The sequence below is a fragment of the Hippopotamus amphibius genome, chromosome 16 (assembly GCF_030028045.1).
Source record: "Hippopotamus amphibius kiboko isolate mHipAmp2 chromosome 16, mHipAmp2.hap2, whole genome shotgun sequence".
NCBI lineage: Eukaryota > Metazoa > Chordata > Mammalia > Artiodactyla > Hippopotamidae > Hippopotamus > Hippopotamus amphibius.
In genome coordinates, this window is record NC_080201.1 from 63,990,708 (window position 1) to 64,009,962 (window position 19,255).

The following is a 19,255-nucleotide window of genomic DNA, read 5'->3' on the forward strand; positions in this document are numbered from 1 at the left end:
CGCTGTGGTCAGTGCCCAGCACTTAGAGCCGGTGCCAGCAGAGGCCTGCCCTGCAGCAAGACCCCGCCCCCACCTAGGGGGTCGTAGCCCCGCCCCAGGCCTCGCCCCTCCCACCTCACTAGGGGCAGAGCGACACCGTGCGTTGTCTCCCAGAACTGGCTCCAGCGGACAGACGTCCCAGCCCAGGAGCCCAGCCCTCCTCCCTCAGACCAGACCCCAGCCCCTCCTCCCTCAGACCCAGGGGTCCGGGCCCCCGGCTCCTCCTCCCTCAGACCCAGGGGTCCCGGCCCCCATCCCTCCTCCCTCAGACCCAGGGGTCCAGACCCCCAGCCCTCCTCCCTCAGACCCAGGGGTCCGGGCCCCCGGCCCCTCCTCCCTCAGACCCAGGGGTCCGGGCCCCCACCCCTCCTCCCTCAGACCCAGGGGTCCAGGCCTCCTATAGAGGGTGAAGTCATTTCTCCAGCTTTCCCCTGCCTTGACCCCATTCAGCTGCCCCATCCGTGCCCCACTGACAGGTCAGACACAAGTGTTTGGTGAGGGGTGTCCAGGGGAGGAGACACTGGGGTCCCGTGTGGGGAAAGGATGAGACAACAAGATTCCAGAATGATGCCGTGAGACGTGACCTCAGACTGGGGGCGGAGGGGAGCAGGTGGGGCAGCAGCTGGGAAGTCAGGGCCCTGAGGGGGGGGAGAGAAGGGAGGGGCGGCCCCGTTCTGAAACCGCAGACGTCAGATGTGGGGGGTGGGGTGCAGGCGGGGATCCCCAGGGCTGAAGGAGGAGGGGGGGCAGGGGGGCTGGAGGGCTGCTCCCACCCCGTCAGGTTTAGCGCGCGATCACCGACGTGCATTCACTCGATTCTTTTTAGGTTCACTTTTTATTTCAGAATCCGTTCCGGACGTACAGGACAGCTGCGTTGAGCTCCCACGTCCCCTCACCCAGCTCCCCGCCAGGGGAATCCCTTACCCAGCCATCCGTGCCTTTGTCCAAACGCAGACATGAACCATCAGTCAGACCCTAAACGCTTCCCATGTCCACCAACCACCTTTATGTGTCCCAGGACGCCCCGTTGTATGGCGTGAACTCAGGTTTTTAAATCTAGACAGCACGCAGGCCGGGTTCCCAGGAAGGAAGCAGGTCCCGGTGCGTGTGCTGTGGGCGGGGGACGTGGCATCAGATCCAGGCAGCCCCTGCCCTGCGGGCGGGAAGCTTCCCAAGCTAGGGGGCTGTGTGCTGGGATGGGGGGGCATCGGGCTGGCCCTCGGCGTGGACGGGACCTCGCACACCACGGTGTGCGTGGTCTCAGGGAGCTGGCCCGGGAGGCTCGCCATGCGGGGGCAGAACCCAAAAGGATGTACAGGTGAAAAAGACCAAGTCCATCCTGGACGGCCTGAGAGGGGAGATGCAAAAGGAGGCACAGATCACTGGGCTTCAAGTTCTGGACGAGCCGGAGTAGCCCCCGGGGCGGGGTCTACTTTCTGGAGGCCTGGAGTTGGGAAAAAGGCATTCTCAGGGGAGAGCACAGGGTGTGCAAATGTCTGCAGGCAGGAGAGTGTGCGTGTGTGTGTCAGCTTAGGTCCGGAAAGGATGAATGACTCCCTGACGTCACCCAGAGCCCAGGGAAGTGGGAGAGGTGGAAGGAGAGGTTTCCATGGTGTTGGATCTGGAAAGCCTAGATCTGGTGCCATGGCCAGTGGGAGTCACCTAAGGTCTTAGAGGAGAGGAGTGACCATATCAGAAGTCCATAAACACCCAACGTGTCCCCACAGGGCAGAAATGCATCTACAGGGGTAATAGAACCTTCCTTCAAGAAGACATGTCCTGGACAGAAGGGAAAGGAAGGGTCCTTGAGAGAGAAGGGGGCTAAGACCACTGGGTCTGAGGGAGGAGGAGTTGGGGGTCTGAATTCCTGGGTCTGAAGGAGAGGTCGGGCTTTGGACCCCTAGGTCTGAGGGAGGAGGTACTGGGGGTTCGGGACTCCCAGGACCTCAGTTGAGAGGGGAATTGTGAACCTAAGTCCAGCCTTCAGCTGGGAGAGATGTAATGTGTTCCATCTCTGTCCTCCCGGAAGCAGCTGTCTCTCCATCCAGGTGGCCATGGGGGCTGGGGGAGGGGCCGTTGGCCCAGGCTCCAGCCACCTGTCCCAGGCACCTGGTCAGGGCTCTCCCCCATCTGTCCCCATCCTCCCGCCACCTTTGTCATGGTCCTCCTCCTCCTCGGACCACTCTTCCAGGCTTGCTCCCCCCTCCTCCTCCCCCTCCCTATCTTCGCTGGACGTATTCCCCAAGCCCCCAGGTCTCTCTTTGTTCCCCTTTAACCCCCAGTCATCCCCCAGGAAATCCAGGACAGCCAGTGGGGCGCTTCTGGTCTCATGATTCAGGTCCAGAAGCCCCTGGAGCAGTGCCAGAGCCGGGGGCGCGAACTGGTCCCAAGGAGGGGGTGGTTGAGGCGGCTGGGGCCTGCTGGTCATCCAGCCAGCAAAGGCCTCGAACTCGGGGTCAGGGGCCAGCGCCACGTCCCAAGGGAAACAGGCAGTGGCCGCGCAGAAGAGAAGCACCCCCAGCCCCCAGGAGTCCACTGCTGGGCGCAGTGGCAGGGTGGCAGGGGGTAGCAGGAGGCAGAGCTCGGGTGGGGCGGAGGGCAGTGGCCCTGGGGGGGCAGGGGTTGGACTGCCCTCAGGCCGGGTCAGACCCAGGTCACCCAGGGCCACACGGCTGCAGACAGGGTCAAAGACCAGCACGTTGTCTGGCTTGACGTCCGCGTGGACCAGCCCCCGGCTGTGGAGGAAGTCCAGGGCTCCAGCCAGCTGGGCCACCACCCGCTTCACCAGCAGCTCTGGGAGGCCCTGCGGGGGGGTCAGAGGGAGAGGATGAAGGTCAGGCTGCCTTGCTTTCTTCTTTATGTTGCTTCTTGTGGCTCAAGAATCCAAATCCCCAGACCACTGGCGACCTCTGATGCCCCCCAAACACCCCCCACACCTCCAGATCATCCTCAACTGCAAGTCGACCCCGCATATGTACCCCAGATGTTCTCACTGGAACCCCAAATCTGACCAGAAGCTCTTTAACTTCCATCAGACTTTGTCCTAACACTCAAACTCACTCCTTACATTTCTTGTCTCCTCTAAACTGATCACCCAGATCTCCAGTGAAAATCCAGACCCCACACTTAATCCCGTGGTTAGTCCCATACTAACTTAGGTCCCATCTCTAACTCAGACCCAGTTCTAAAGTCCCACAGTTTATTTCCTCAGTTGATTAATAGATCTATCCATGCAGCTAGCCAGGCAACAAGACAGCAATCCATCCATCAAACCAGTCACCCATCCAACAGTCTACACAGCAGGGTTTCCACTCAATATCCACTCCAGAAACTGGTCAGCAATTCAATAATTTGTCTAGTTATTTAATATTCAACATCCATCCATTCATCCCTCTGTCCTTCAATCCATCCAAACATCCATCCATTCATCCATCCACCAGTCTTTCCATCCATCCATCCATCCATCCATCCATCCATCCATCCATCCATCCATCCCATTCTTTCCCTCCTTCTCTCCCTCCCTTGCTTCTTTCCTTCTGTTTATCCCCAACCTTATCTCAAATCCAAAGTCTGTTTTTAAAGATGGCCCCACCCTAACTTCAAACTCAGGTACCCCCAGAATATCATGGATTCAGTCCTGACCTGGTCTTTCTAGAGAGAACTTCATTCAGCCCTTCTCCAACTCAATCTACGTATACATCCTCAACCATCCATGCTCCCCTCCAAACCCGTGACCAATCTATAATCAACCCTAAACTCAACTCACCCAACTCCACCCACACCCATCCCCAATCCCAATGCCAATTAAAATCCCATCTCTGTCTCCATCCCTACCCCCTCGTGAGACCTGATCCATCCTCAATCCCGATCCCAGCTCCCTGTCCAGGCAAGCAGCTGGGTGGATTAGTGTTGGGGTTAGTCGTGGAATTGCATTGAGAATTAGAAATAAGGAGGTGGTTTGAGGGCTTAGGGCAGAGCTAGTTTGTGCACTGCTTTGGCGGGTAAGCTTTGGAGACAGGATTGGGGGAGGGACAAAGTCAGACCTGGGCTAAGCAGTCCAGCCGCTGCCCCTGCCTGCCTGCCTCACCCGTTCCTGCAGCATCCCGCTGAGATCCCCACAGGGCGCATACTCCTGGGCAAAGGCGAAGTGTCGGGGGGTCTCCAGGGGTCCCGCCAGAGTCTGGAGCAGGCCTGGATGTGATGAGACACAGCGGCCCACACAGAACTCTCTCAGGAAGGTGGTTCTCAGGACCGAGTCCCGAGGTAAGAGCTTCAGAGCCACAGCCGGACCTGCCGGGGAGGTAGGGGCAGGAGGGAACTCAGGGTGCTCGGATCTTGCTGTGGGGCCCTAGGCAAGCCACTCAACCTCTCTGAGCCTCAGATGTCTTATGCATAAAACAAGAGGGGTGGGGCACAGTGTCTGACCTCTCCGTGCCTTGCGTTTCTCCGTTTCTCCGTCTGCGAAGTGGGGGTTGGAGGAGACCTTCCCTGAGGACTCTTTCTGCTCTGCCACAGAGTGCTGTGTGGTCTTGCACGACTGCCTTACCCTCTCTGGACCTCAGTTTCCTCTCACATAAAGTAGGGGACATGGCGACTTGAATTTCAATCCAAGCCGTGCTCCTGCCTCGCTGTGTGACCTCAGGCAAGTCTCTCACCCTCTCTGGGTGAGCTCCGTTTCTTGGAAGATCACAGAGCTCTTAACTTTCTGAGACCCCATCAAGAAGAGGCCTCATCAGCTCCTCAAAGATGCTCCCTGTCTCAGTGGCTTCTGAGAACCCTATTAGGGGGACATCCTGGAGTGCGCCCTTCGGTGGCCAAACTCACCCCCTTGGCGAGGCCGGGCAAGGAGCACGTGGCCGTAGGAGCCGGAGCCCAGCTTTTGGATGAGGCGATACTGGACACGCAGAGTCCTCACTGGGGTCACCCTGGTGGCCGTCAGCTCCACGAGCCTCTGGAGGGCCGTGGCTGTGTCCTCCTGCAGGAGACGGACAGAGGTGAGGAGGCGGTGAGTCTGGGGCCCTCCGAGAGCAGTGGGGGGGGGGGGATGGGAGGCCCAGCCCCTGGCTGAGACGGGGGGCTGGGGGAACGGGGTCACTGTCCCCAGAGAGGAGGATGAGTCACAGTGACTCACCCGGCCTCGGGCCACCTGTTTTTGTGTCCTGGCGGGGTTATGGGTGATCATCTCCGTGACCCTGCCCACTGCCATCTGTGGGAGCCCCCACAAGCCCCCGGCCCCACGGGGCGCCGCCTCCTCAGCCCACACCACCCCTGACTCCACCGTCTCTCTCTCCACCCTCCTCTCTTCCTGGGTTTCCTGTTCTTTGTTTCTGAGTGCATTTCCCTGGGGGCGTCGGTCTTGCTGTGTGTCCTCCGCTTACGTTCTTCTGGGCCTTTGATGTTTCTCTGTTTCCCTGTCTCTTCCGTTTCTCTCTGTGTTTATCTCTGCATCTGCCCGCGACCCTCTCCATCTCCTGCATCTCTCTCTGTCTCTCTGTCTCTGTCTCTCCCTCCCTTGTCTCCCGTCTCTCACCTCCGGGTCCCCATCCGCCTGCTTCTCGGGGTCCCTGAGTGCCATCTCAGGGTCACCTGGTGTCAGCTGGCCCTCGGGCAAGCACCCTTGGTCTGGGCTCCCCGGACAACTACCTGCCTACGGAGCCCACTGTGCCCCTGGGCAGAACCAAGGCCTGGGAGCCCGTCTGAAGGGTCTGCCTCCGCGTCCCTCTGTGTCTGCGTCTAGAGACTCCCCTGCCTGCCTGTCCCCTCTCCACACCTCCCTGTCTGTCTTGCCCTCTTTCTAGCACCCAGCTCACGGGGTGGACTCAGGGTGGGTCTCCCCGCCCTGTCTGTTGGTCCCCAGCCCCTCGATCCTGTCCCCACACTCTTCCCACTGTGGCTGCTGTCTGTCTGTCTGTCTTTCAGGGTGTCTGCACTTTGTGCCACGCGCTGGTCTGCTCTCCCCAGTGTCTCTCCGTCTCCCTCCTGTCTTTGTTTCTGACTCTCTCTTGGAGCCTTTTGTCCCTCCCTGTCTCTGGGCCCAGGACAGGGGTGTGTGTGACAGCTCAGAGACATCCTGTCCCCCCCGCCCCTCCCTCACCCCCTCCGACCTGCTGCCCCCCTCCCTCCCCCTTCCAAACTTAGACCAGCTCCGACTCTGGGCTCTGGTCCCAGGACAGAGGGGACAAGACACATTGTGAACCCCCAAGGGCTGGGCACGAGGGCAGCGGGCAAAGGGGAGACCGGCCCCTTCATACAGCTTACCCGGGATGGGAGACCCAGGGCTCTGTGCGTCCGCCTGCCTCCACGGGCCTCCAGGAACCAGGGAGACCACTCCCAAAGCGCCTTAATACCAAGAGTTCCCACCCCCAGCCCTCCCCAGTCGCACCAGGGGTCCCGGCCCCCAGCCCCTCCTCCCCCAGACCCAGGGGTCCCGGCCCCCAGCCCCTCCTCCCCCAGACTAGGATTCCAGGCCCCCAGCCCCTCCTCCCTCAGATCCAGGAGCTCTTAATAGCTGAGAGAGACTCGGGAAAAGTCTTCTTTCAGGTACTCAGCTCAGCCAAGCTGGGCCTTTACCCTGGATCCTCCCAGTCACCCAAAAGGGTGGGGATTTATCCCCAGTTTACAGAGCAGGAAACTGAGGCTCTGAGCAGCGATCGGCTGACATGGGGTCAGAGGGGAGGAGGTGTGGAGTGACCTGGGCCAGGCCTGTGTGACTCAGCCCGGACGCCTGCCCCGTTGGATTTCCACTACTACTACAACCTGCTATTAATAAAACTAGAACAGTCGCTGGGCCTCTGGAAGGATCCCCAGGAAACTGGCTCCTGCGTTGGCCCTGGGAACCTGGGCGGGGCCCGGGGGGGCTGGTGCATGGGACAGAGGCTGAGCTTCCTTTGCTCTTTGACTTTTCGAGGTTTGTGGAAAGTTGCAAGCACAGAACAGTGGAAGGAAAAGCACAGGGAACACCCTCCACTCCACTGATCAGACTTCACAAGTGTTACTTTTTACCATACTCGCTTTCTCTCTTTTTTTTTTGGGGGGGGATCAAGTATTTTAAGATAAATTGAAGCCTACTGGGCGAAATGATACGCTGCCTGGTGTTTGGTTTCAAATACTCCAGCAGCCGAAAATCACGGGCTGAGTGAGGGTAGGGATTTGAAGACAACAACAGCACGCGTGTGGCTGAGAACAAGGAAGTTCCTTTACTCTTTATTTTTGCTTTGGCTGGAAATTTTCCCTCATTAAAAGCTAAAAGTGATCAAATAAACTACAGACATGAGAAATTGTGCCCCAATGCTCAGGTTTACCTTTCCATCAAAGGAAGGAAAATTTCAAGCTCAGCTGCAAAACTTTTATCAATCACATCGAACGGCACTAACGATAATTCCTTAAAATAAGCTGATAGTCTATATTCTTTGTCTGCCAGTTTTCCCAGTTTTCTATTTCTGCTTTAGTTGAGTCAGTCATCAATATCGACACATTCCTCTGGAGGAAGTTTTGATCACTCTGCCTTTTGTATTATTTGAATTTCCCCCACAGCATATTACCTATTCAAACACTAAAACCAAAATTAAATACTGCAGTGATGATTCTTCATTCAATGCTTACCAGGTGTCACGGCCTGACTTTTTTTTTTTTTCTAATTCATTCAAGACTTTGTGGCCTCCTCCCTACAAAGGCTTAGAGGAGTAGAACGAGGGCTTCCAATTTAGCGATGGGGAAACTGAGCCCTGGAGCAGCAGAGGTACTGGCCCACAGACAGTGAGAGGCAGAGCCGGGATCCTCGACGGTCTGGGGACCCGAGGCTGCCCTCGGCCCCTCCCCACGCGGTGCAGGCTGGAGCTGAGTCCCTCCCCTGGGGGCCTGGCGCTGCTGGGTGCAGGGCAGCTGCTGGGCTGGAACTGAAAGGTCAGGCTGCAGAGCTGGCCACCTGGGTCCTTCAAGGGGAGGGTGAGAGGGGGTGCCGCAGGCCTCCAGCCCCCCCCAGCCCCCCCAGAGGCTCCCTGATGATCCGGGGAGCTTTGCACCTCCCCATTTAGCAACACTGCCCTGCGGGGTCACCCCGAGTGACCTGGAGAGGCAGGTGTGCTGGTGGGGGAGGCTCCAGCCCTGGCCCCGAGGCGCACAAACCCCTGGTTAAAGCTGACCTCTGGACCTCCTGCCTCCCCCTCCTGGGTCTGCTGCTCTCCAGCCCCCAAGGGCTCCTCCTGTGACCTTCTCCTGCCTCTGTCCCCCAGCCAAGGGTCCATCTGCCTCCGTGCCTCAGTTTCCTCCTTAGGAGATGGGAGCAATCGCTCATCCTACCCAGTGTTGTTCTTTAACATTTGTAACATGGTATACATTTATAATACATGATTGTGTCTAATACAACAGTAAATTATCTTATATATAAATATGTTATGTATTATATATACTATATACTACCATATATCTTATACCTAGTATATATCTAGTATATACTATTTACATACTTTATATAGTTTTCCAAATAAAATGTATGCTGAAAGATCACATAAAGAATTAACCGCACTGCAAAGGTTGTGCAGCTGGGGAATTCCCTGGCGGTCCAGTGGTTAGGGCTGGGTGCTCTCACTGCCGAGGGCCTGGGGTTCCTGGCCTGGGAACTAGGATCCCGGAAGGTGCACAGTGTGGCCAAAAAAAAAAAAAAAAAAGGTTTTGCCGTTGATTACTCACCTGCCCCACCCCCATCCTTGGGCCAAAAAAAAAGAGATAAAAAGAAAAAGAAAAGCTGTAACCTTAAATCGATGTGTTTTGTCTGGAAAGACTAAGATGACAAACGAGTCTTGCAAATCTTGGCCCGTGAGCAGTTATCCGGGTACATGGTGAAGACCGGGCTGCCCTCCTTCCTGTGTGTACCACACTCATGTTATTTTCTCTCCGTTGCCTCTGGGCAGGGGGCTTTCTTCCTACATACACTGAATAGATACTGTTAAAGAAACTAATGGATGAAAATACTAAACGTAGCACCTAGAACAGAGCGACTGCTTAATGATATGATTGCTATCAACAAAGAGGCTGATGGCAGTTGCAACGGGCCAGGTACTGTTCTGGGGGCTTTATCACGCATCCAGGAATCTCACTGAATCCTCACCAGCTATCTATGATAATGGTTCTAGTATTCTTCCAGGCACAGGCAGGCCACACATGCCCCCTCACTGTCTGTCTGACCAGGGCACACAGCAGCACAAAACCTTATGGTTCCTCATGCAAAAGAATATTTCAGGCACACACACCAAAAATATCCCAGATAACCATAATAGACGCCTCCATGTCCACAACTGTCCCACTGAAGAAATACAACTTTTCAAATAGAATTGAAACCCTCTGTGTACTTACCCTTCTCCAAATCCTTCTGTTCCCTCCCAGAAGTAACCACTATCCCTAAGTAGGTGATTGTTATTCTTCATGTTTAAAAAAAAAAAAATTTTGCTACTTATGTATGAATCCAGAACTGCCGTAGCTATCGCCCTGCATGTTTTTAAATGTTGTATAAATAGTATCACGTCCCTGACCTTCCGCAGCTTGCTTTTGTCCTCACCAGCTCAACCCTGTTTGTGAGTTTCATCTGTGTTCTTACACGGAGCTCAGGTTCTTTTTTTTTTTTTTTGCAAAGATGTTGAATAGTCTAGTGTATGGCCGTACTGTGCTGTATGGGTACAGTCTTCCAAGCATGGACATTTTATTTTTCTCCACTGTCGTCCTCTTTCAAGCAGGGGTGCAAAGAATATTCTTATACGTGTTGCCTTGTGCTAAGTGGTGCACTTCATGGGGCACTGGCCTCAAAGTGGAATTCCTGGGTGGAAAGAAAAATGTGCAGCGAGATTCTTAGACATTGCTGCATAGCTCTCCAAGGTGGCTGTATCTGACATTGCTTATTTATTTTTATTTTTGAGTTCACAGGTCCCTTGGAGAACCTGAAGAAAGCTATAGAGACTTGCATTGTCTGATAGGAAAGCCACGAGCCGTGTGGGGTTCTTTGGCACTTGAAACGTGTCTGGTCCAAATTGAGATGTGCTGTGAATACAAAATAGACCCTGGATTTCAAAGACTTAGCACGAAAAAGAGAATGTAAGCTATCCGTTGCTGATATTTATATTAATTACATGATGACAGGATAATGTTTTGGATATATAGTCGAGCTCATCATTGGCGGATTCCAAATCTGCAAATTTGCCTACCCGCTAAAACGCGCCTGTGACCCCCAATCTAGATCACCGCGCTTTCGCGGGCATGCGCAGAGCAGCCACAGACGGGACACTGGGCTGCGTGTTCTCAGCTAAGGTTGAACAGGCTTGAATCCTGTAAACGAGTGTCTTTTTTTTTTTTTTTTTTTTCAGTATTGTGCTTTTTGTTGGTGATTTTACAGTTTCAAACCCCCCTCAAGCATAAAGCCCAAGTGCTGTCTCATGACCTAAGCCTAAGAGGGCTGGGCTGGGCGTTATGGAGAAAATGCATTTTAGGTAAGCTTCCTCCGGGCAGGAGTTACAGCGCTGTTGGCTGTCAGTTCAATATCACTGAATCAACAATATGCATTAGACAAGGTGCCTTTAAACAGAAACACACATAAAACAAGGTTATGTATAAATCAATTAACAACAGCAACAACACATGTGACCAAAGTCTGTCAGGCAACTAACCCCGTATTTCCCTCAGGGGCGACGGTTCAGGATCAATTATTCAGTGTTGACTATGATGTTATAAACCATTCCTACTTCACATAAGGAGAATAAACTATATTGAAGAACAGCCGATAACAAGAATACACTGTACTGAGGGAACGAAAACACATGATCAAAATTACTTTCACCTTGTTTCTCTTTCTTGTCTGTAAAAATGGAAACACAGGATTTGACCGACTGATGTCCAGATTTACAGACCCTGCCAGATCTCTCTAGAGATCTAGAGACGGTGGGCTCAGAATCGTGGCATTCTTGGTGTCCACTGGGCTGCAGGCCAAGGTCCTGGCCCATCCTCTCCTCTGTGGACCATCACCCCCGCCTCCTGCCGGACTCCCGCCTCTCCCCCTGGAGTGAGCCCCCATCACCCCCGAGCGCATCTTTCTAATACTCAGAGATATCTTTTGTCCCGCAGCCTCTCCATAGCATCCCCTGGTTCCCTGTTCGTTGCCCTTGGGAAGGAATCCAAGCTCCCCATTCTAGCCTCCGAGCCTCCTGCAGCTGGCACCGGCCCCATCTTATCTGCCGCCCCACCCCATCTCACCCGACACCCCAGTCACAAGGAAGGACTCACAGTTCCCAGGGGCACCCTGGATTCTCTCTCCCTCTCCTCGGGAAACGTGCGTGGAGCGAGGAGGCTGACGGATGGCCAAGTGAAGTGCGTGTCTCGTGGCTTCACAAATCTCGCGTGCTTAGCGATAATTATAGCTAGCATTTACTGAACTCTGTGTATTCCCAGCCCCTGTGCTAATCCTCGCAGCAGCAGGGAGAGGTAGGTCCTATTATTAGCTCTGTTTTATAGTTGAGGAAAGGGAGGCTCGCCGAGATTAAATCTCTTGCCCGGCGTCCCGCTGGGGGTCAGCGGCGGAGTCGGGACTCGCAAGGGGACAGTTGGGCTCCACGCCTCACCCTCCGGCCTCTCTGCTGGGCTGCGAGTCTGCGGGCCAGGAGCTGGGACACGTGTGTGTTGAGGATGCTGACTGTTCTTGTTCCCATTCAAAAGCAACACACATTTCCTGGGGTGTGTGATGAGGCAGAGCTGAGCAGATAGATTCTGTCCCTGCCCCGAGGCATCCAGAGGGTGCCGTGGACAGGGATGCAGGCGATTATGAAGCAGGGTGTCACCTGCTCTACCAGAGGCGGCTCTGAAAGGTCCTGATGGGACAGTAGTTGGGGAGAAAGAGGCCTCTGAGCAGAAGCCAGTCGTGACTGGAACTTAAACAAAAACAGGTAAAGGGAATTCCCTGGCGGTCCAGTGGTTAGGACTTGGTGCTTTCACTGCCGTAGTCCCGGGTTTGATCCTGGTCGGGGAACTAAGATTCCACAAGCTGGGCAGGGCAGCCAAAAAAAAAAAAACTGAAACGAAAAACCCAGATTAGTTAAAGTTAACGACGGAGCCCCTGCCCACTAGGGTGTATCCAGCAGGGTTGTACGTTCTGGGGACACAGAGAGCAAAGTTAGCAACTCCCACGCTCAGAGGCAAATCTCAGAGACGGGCAGGGGGTGAGTGGTTGCCCAGGGGATGAGTCACTGGGAGTGGGGCGATGCCTAAGCAGTGCAGTGCTTCTTTTTAGGGTGATGCAAATGTTCTGAAATTGATCATGGTGATGGCTGCACAACCATGTGGCGACACTGGACGCCCCCGAGGTGTACATTTTAAATGGGTGTGTAGCGGAGTATGGGAATTATATCTCATTGAAGCCATAAAAAATAAATCCCTGCCGCAATGAAGCACGCATTCCGATCTGAGGCCCCAGCGACCTGACGTACTGGACGCCAGGGCATTTTCACAGCCCTCCTCCTGTATGTAACAGAATGAGTTTCAGTCATTTTCAAGGAAGAACCATCAATATCCTCTTGACTTGTGTTTTTTATCTTTTTTTTAATTGATAAACTTATTTTTCAGAGCTTTTAGGCTGACAACAAAATTGAGTGGGAGGTTCCCAGCCTTCCCAGCCCCACCCATCATAGCCTCCCAACCACCAACATCCCCACCAGTGCTGCATACGTTACCAACATCCCCACCAGTGCTGCATACGTTACCAACATCCCCACCAGTGCTGCATACGTTACCAACATCCCCACCAGTGCTGCATACGTTACCAACATCCCCACCAGTGCTGCATACGTTACCAACATCCCCACCAGTGCTGCATATGTTACCAACATCCCCACCAGTGCTGCATATGTTACCAACATCCCCACCAGTGGTGCATATGTTACAATCGAGGAACCTATATTGACCCCTCGTCACCACCCAGAGCCCAGAGTTTACATCAGGGCTCACCTCTAGTGTCGTACATTCTGTGGGTTTGGACAAAGGTATCATGACGTGTGTCCAATACAATATCACACAGAGTCATTTCACTGCCCTAAAAATCCTCTGTGCTGCACCTGTTCACCCCTCCCCTGCCATCTCCTGGCAACCCCTGATCTTTTTCCTGTCTCCATAGTTCTGTGTTTTCCAGAATGTCATGTAGTTGGAATCACACAGCATGCAGCCTTTTCAGGTTGGCTTCTCTCAACGAGGGATATGCATTCAAGTTTCCTCCATGTCTTTCCATGGCTTGATAGCTAATTTCTTTTTATTACAGAGTAATCTTCCACTGTCTGGATATAGCACAGTTTATTTATCCATTCACCTCTTGATGGACACCTTGGTTGCTTCCAAGTTTGGGCAGTTATCCATAAAGCTGCTATAAACATCCATGTGCAAGCTTTTGTGCGGACATAACTTTTTGACTTATTTGAGTGAATACCAAGAAGCGTGAATACTGGGTCATATGGTAAGATTATGTTTTGTAAGAAACTCTCCCATATATAACAAATAATTTAGCATCCTTTTCTGAATTTGTTACATTTGAAATGTATATCTGTGTATTTAAATATATGTATTTAAAACTCCCCGGTAACATTTGCACCAAATGCTCGGAACTTAGACCCACAAAAGATGTTTTGCAGGGAAGGGTATTTTATCACTAACCTTGTTTACAATCGCCTGTGCATAGTAAAAATGAAAAGCAGATCAAACTTTTAGTGGGTTTGATTCTTGCTTTTATATCTTCTGTGTGCAATATTCCCTTACCGCCTGCATCTAGGGCAGACCTCTCTCTCCCACCATTCCCACCACAGCAGGGCACTGAGGGGAGATTCCATCTGACATCCAGTGGATGGGCAGAAATTAGGAAGTGGGGATATGGGGATTCGGGCAGAGCTGGGGGGGGGGGTGTAGACTGGTGTGTCCTTCTGGGGAGCAAGATGGAAGCCCTCCCCAAGTGTGAGGACTCCCCCTCTGGGTGAATACCATTTCTGGCTACCCTCTGTCCATCTCTCTCCTCTCTGTCCAGGTGACCCCGGCTGACTGAGTCACCTAGGCTGCATTTGGCTTTTGCTTGGGTTCAGCCACTGGGAGGTGTCCGCAGGTGGCTGGTCAGAGACGGGATGAGGGAAAGGACAGGCGTTAGGGCTCCCAGGTCCCTCCAGTGCGGCAGCGACAGTGACCTTGAGCAACTCTATCTTTCTGAGCCTCGGTTTCCCCCTCTGTAAAGTGGGGGTGGAGCAGGTTATAATCCTTCCCTCATTCGTCTGTTGGGCAATTATTTGCTGTGTATTTCTAGCCCCACTTGAAAGACGTGGAGAGAGGCTCAGAGAAAGAATCCATCAGGTGATTTCACAGCAACTGCAAAAAAAGTTAAGCACCTACTGTGTGCCTGGCTGTGCTCTGGGCTCTAGGAACCCAGCAGGAAAACCCAGCTGCGGTTTGCACCCTGGTTGATGACACGTGTGGGTAGGGATGGTGTCATGGGTGACTCCAGCACCTCAGGGTCATGGCAGACCTCATTTGGAGATGGGCATTGCAGATGTAATTAGTTAAGAGGGGGCTGTGCTGGAGCAGGTGGGCCCTAATCCACTATTGCTGGTGTCCTCACAGTAAGACGGCCACGTGAAGACAGCAACCCAAAGGAGAACACAATGTGACCAGGAAGGTGGCGATCTAAGGGATGCGTCTACAAGCCGAGGAATGCCAGAGGTTGCTGATCAACAACCAGAAGCCGGGAGGAGACAAGGAAGGTTCCCCTGCAGGTCTCTGAGGGAGCACGCCCTGCCCACACACGACCTTGGACTTCCAGCCTCCAGAGCTGTGAGACAGTACTTTTCTGTCGTAAGCCACCTGGTTCGTGGTGCTTTGTTAAGGAAGCCCTAGCAAACCAACACAGATGGACAGACTTGAAGCAATGAAGTCATCAAAGAAACCAGCTTACTTTGGCAGTGAGTGCCTCAAGGAAACAAAACAGAGAGACTGCATTTGTTTTGTGTGCTGGTAACAAATTAGCACAAATGTAGCTGCTTAAAACAGCACTGCTAGGAGCTCACAGTTGCCAGTCAGGCGCCTAGGCTGGTTTGACTGGGTTCTCTGCTTGGGGTAGACTGGGAGGTTTCCGCCTCCTTGCTCTCTGTCGGGCAGAACCTGCTCTGTTCTCAGAGGCTGCCTGCATTCCTTGTTGTGGGGTCCCCTCCACCTACAAAGCCAGCGACGGAGAATCTCCCTCCTGCTGAACCTCCCTCAGGCTTTGAGTCTCTTTTCCCAAGAAGAGCCCCGTTTGTTTTAGGGCAGTCATCTGATGAGGCCGGGCCCACCAAAGACCCAATTCCTATCTGAGATTTGGAACCTTAATTCCAGCTGCACTGTCCCTTCACAGCAGTGCCTAAATCAGCATCTGATGGAATAACTGGGAAGAGGTGTGTGTCCACCCAGGGAGCAGGGACCTTAGGGGCCTCCTTACAATTCTGCCTACAACAAGGGATGGCTAGAGAAATGTGATGCAGGGTGGGCCTCCTGGAGGACGGGCGAAGGGGTCATTCCAGGCAAAGAGGCATGCCCGTCCCAGGCCACGAGGTGAGACAGCGTGATCTGTGCTAGGAACCAGCAGACTTGTTGTGGAGATGAAACCAGAAAATGCATGTGAAGTGCCTGACACCAGCGAATGGGCAAGATAATACAGAGTAGCTAAACTTATTGTCCCATTATTATTAGAAGTCTGGAGGCTGCCCAGCCAGCTCGCTCTCTCTCTCCGGCCCTCCCTCTCCCGGTGACCTTGGGTGGGTCACGTCCCTGGTTCCACATCGGGGTCCGCCAACGCTCCCCTCCCTCCTCGAGACCAAAGAACTGGCTCGGGAGGAGGGCACAGGAGGGAGCTGGGGCTCGGGCAGCCGGGTGAGTGGCTGCAAATATTTATGGAGCGCGGGTCGGTGCCAGGCCCAGTGCCGGGCGTGGCGAGATAAGGGGCCTCGGAGGATTGGGACTTGACCTCTGAGGCTGAATTCCAAACCCCCCGCCCAGGGGACTGGGAACAGGGGGTGGAGACTACTGTAGGCTACTGTGGGGCTGGTGCCCGGGATAGGTGGGCGTAGTTCTGCCTGACTGGATGTCCGTGGGCAGGTGGCCCCCTTGGAGCCTCAGAGACCCCCATGTGCTCAGGTCCCTAACTCCTCTGGACCAAAAGCCCTCCTTGATCACCAGGCTGAAGTCGCATCTCCCGTCACACACTGGCTCGTGGTTCAGTGTCTCTCTCTCTCTCTCTCTCTCCTTTTGGTTTTGATTTTAGTTTTTGAATGGAAGTGTAGTTGATTTACAGTGTTGTGTTAGTTTCAGGTGTACAGCAAAGTGCTTCAGTGACACTCACACACACATATATGATACACAGATTATGCATATATTCTTTTCCCTCATAGGTTATTACAAGATACTGAGTTCCCTGTGTTTGCTCCACTCACTCTTGCTGGCACCTGGCATCCAAACACAGGTGGGCGTCCATGAAGCAGGTACGCGGGCACTGGACTGTCATATAGCCTGTTTATATGCGCGGACGCCGTGTTTGATTATCACCGAACGTACGAAAGAAACATCTGCGAGTCCATACCCACACAAATAAATGCTTGGGACCTCCCGGGTGGTCCAGTGGTCAGGCCTCCAGCTTGCACTGCAGGGGTCAACGGGTTGGATCCCTGGTTGGGGATCTAAGGTCCCAAGAGCCGCGTGGCACGGCCAAAAACACAAACCACACCAAAACAAACAAAAAATAAATAAATGATTGAATAAATAAACAGGGTAAGGAGAAGGGACAGAATTCCCCTAAAAATGTATCTGGATACTTCCCCCTCCGGAGGGCGGAGCTTCCTCTCCCTCCCCTCCAGCGAGGGCTGCGCTCGGCGACTTGTTTACAAAAAGAAGAGTTTGGAAAGGAGGAGGGGCTGCTTCACAGCGTGGAAACCGCCAGGTGAGGCAGGTTAACATCTTCAGTGACTGTCACGTGGGTAACGCGCATCCCGGGAGCGGCGGGCACGTGGGCGTGGCCTGTCTTCCAGGGATTCCTCAAAACGGCCAGGGTCGTGAAAGACCAAGGCAAGCCTGAAAGGTGATCCCAGACCAGTGGAGATTCAGGAGGTGGGAAGTAAGGCCACGTGGTGTCCTGGGTGGGATCCTGGGACAGAAGGACATTAGGAGCAGTGAGTGAAATCTGAGGAAAGGGTTGCATTTGGTGGATAGAAATCTGCCAGTATTAGTTTCTTGCTTTTGTGTGTTAGGGACATGAGAACATTTGGGGAGCCTGGGTCCGGGGTTCACAGGACAGCTCTGTACCATCATAGCAACAGATGTAAATCTAAAAGGATTCTAAAAGAAAAAGGTTAGTTAAGAAGAAAGCCAGGTGGGCCTAAGAGGACTTTGGCTCCCACAGTCCCCCAGTCTGTCCTCCAAACAGAAGCCAGAGGGAATCTGTTAAACCAGGGGAGGAATTTCTGCTACTTAGGTGTTCCGTGTCTCTCAAAATTTATCAGATGGTAAGGTAACATGCATGCATTTCACTGAATTTAAATTTTATCAAGGACAAGAAGGTTAAATAAATGTTTGACATCTTGGTATGCTATGCATGCGGAAGTGTTTGGCGGTGATGTGGACTAAGGTTTGCAAATTGCTTTGAAATGCATTTTTAAAGGATAGCTGGATGGAGACCGTCTGTATTTCCACTCCATTATTCTGTGAACCTAAAACGGCTCCAGATAGTAAAATTTACCTAGTTTTAAAAAGATGGATGCGGAGTTCCATGATGGTGCTTTCACTGTTGAGGCCCGGGTTTAATCCCTGGTCGGGGAACTTAGATCCTGCAAGCCACATGGCACGGGTTAAAAAAGAAAAAAAAAAAAAAGATGGATGGATGGATAAAAGGATGGATTGGTAGACAGGTCTGTTATGAAGAAATAACATAGCAAATAGAGCAAAGTGGTAACTGTCGCCTCTAGGGGTGAGTGTATAGGTATTCACGATATAATTCTTTCCATTTTCTATACATGTTAATGCTTTCATAATAAAATGTTAAAAGGGAAAAGGGAGGTCAGGTCGTGCCAGCCTCTTTGCAAATCCCTTCAGAGTTCTATCTGCATTTTATTTGGAGTAGAAACCAGAGTCTGTGCGAGTTGCTACTGGAGCTGGACCCCATCCCCCCCCTCATCTCCTCTCCCATCACTCCCTCCACTCAGGCTGGCCTCTCTGCTCCCTGAACATACCGGTCACATTCCCACCTCAGGACCTTTGCATCTGCTGTGCCCTCCCCTGGGACACGTGCCCTGTTATCGGCAAGCCTCCCTTCTTTGGCTCCTGGGTGGACAGGCGTGCAGTTCTGTCCCACCCCCACCTGTCCTGCATCACCCGGCCCCGCAGCACGCAACCCCTCCTAAGATGCTGTATCGCTTACATACTCACCACGTTTTCATGTCTGTCTCCTCCCACCAGGATGGACGCCCCACAGGGGGAGGGATTTGTGTCTGTGCCATTAGCCAGTGGATAGTCAGCACCTAGGATGCTACCCAGCACAGAGGGGGAGGTCAGTAAGTATTTGTTGGATTGATGTCTTGAGTATATTTGTTTATCTGCATCCCCTACCGGAATGTAACCATGTTTGCTTCTCCACTGATGTGTCTCCTGCCTCTAAGCGTGCGGTGCTCAACAAAGAGTTTAGGATGGATTCATGAATGAACAGGGTAAGGATGAATCCTTGTGTAAGGGGTACAAGCACAGGCTTTGGCATGGGTAGCAGCCTAGACTTTGATTGGCATCTGAAATTGGGGAGGGACGATGGAGTCCTGTGGGATGGAGCCCTTCACCTGTGGGATCTGACGTTATCCCCAGGACTGAACTGAATTGTAGACACCTAGCTTTGATGCAGAATTGCTTGATGGGTGACCAAATGTCACACACATTTGGTGACCGGAAGTGTCAGAGGTGAAGTATTCTGTGAGTCGTGTTGTAGGAGAGTAGAGAAGAAAAATGCGAGCGTGTTTCCTTACGTACCTAGGGTCGCCATATTCACAGGGACAGAAAGTAGAAGGGTGGTTGCCAGCGGCCGGATGGAGGGGGAACGGGGAGTTATTACTATTCAAGGGGACAGAGTTTCAGTTGGGGAAGATGAAGAGGTTCTGGAAATGGAGGATGGTGATGGTTACATGACCATGTGAAGGTCCTTATTGTC

The 19,255-nt window shown here is 53.1% G+C and overlaps 1 protein-coding gene across 1 annotated transcript; it reads right to left on the minus strand.

Moving 5' to 3' along the window:
• Window positions 1-1,729: 1,729 nt before the first annotated feature.
• SBK3 (SH3 domain binding kinase family member 3) lies at window positions 1,730-5,614 on the minus strand. The gene is made up of 4 exons (XM_057710932.1): window positions 5,570-5,614; window positions 4,864-5,014; window positions 4,127-4,329; window positions 1,730-2,842 (listed from the first exon to the last, which is right to left on the minus strand). Exons 1-4 carry the CDS (start codon window positions 5,612-5,614, stop codon window positions 2,153-2,155), a joined length of 1,089 nt encoding a protein of 362 aa, XP_057566915.1. The 3' UTR covers window positions 1,730-2,152.
• Window positions 5,615-19,255: the final 13,641 nt, after the last annotated feature.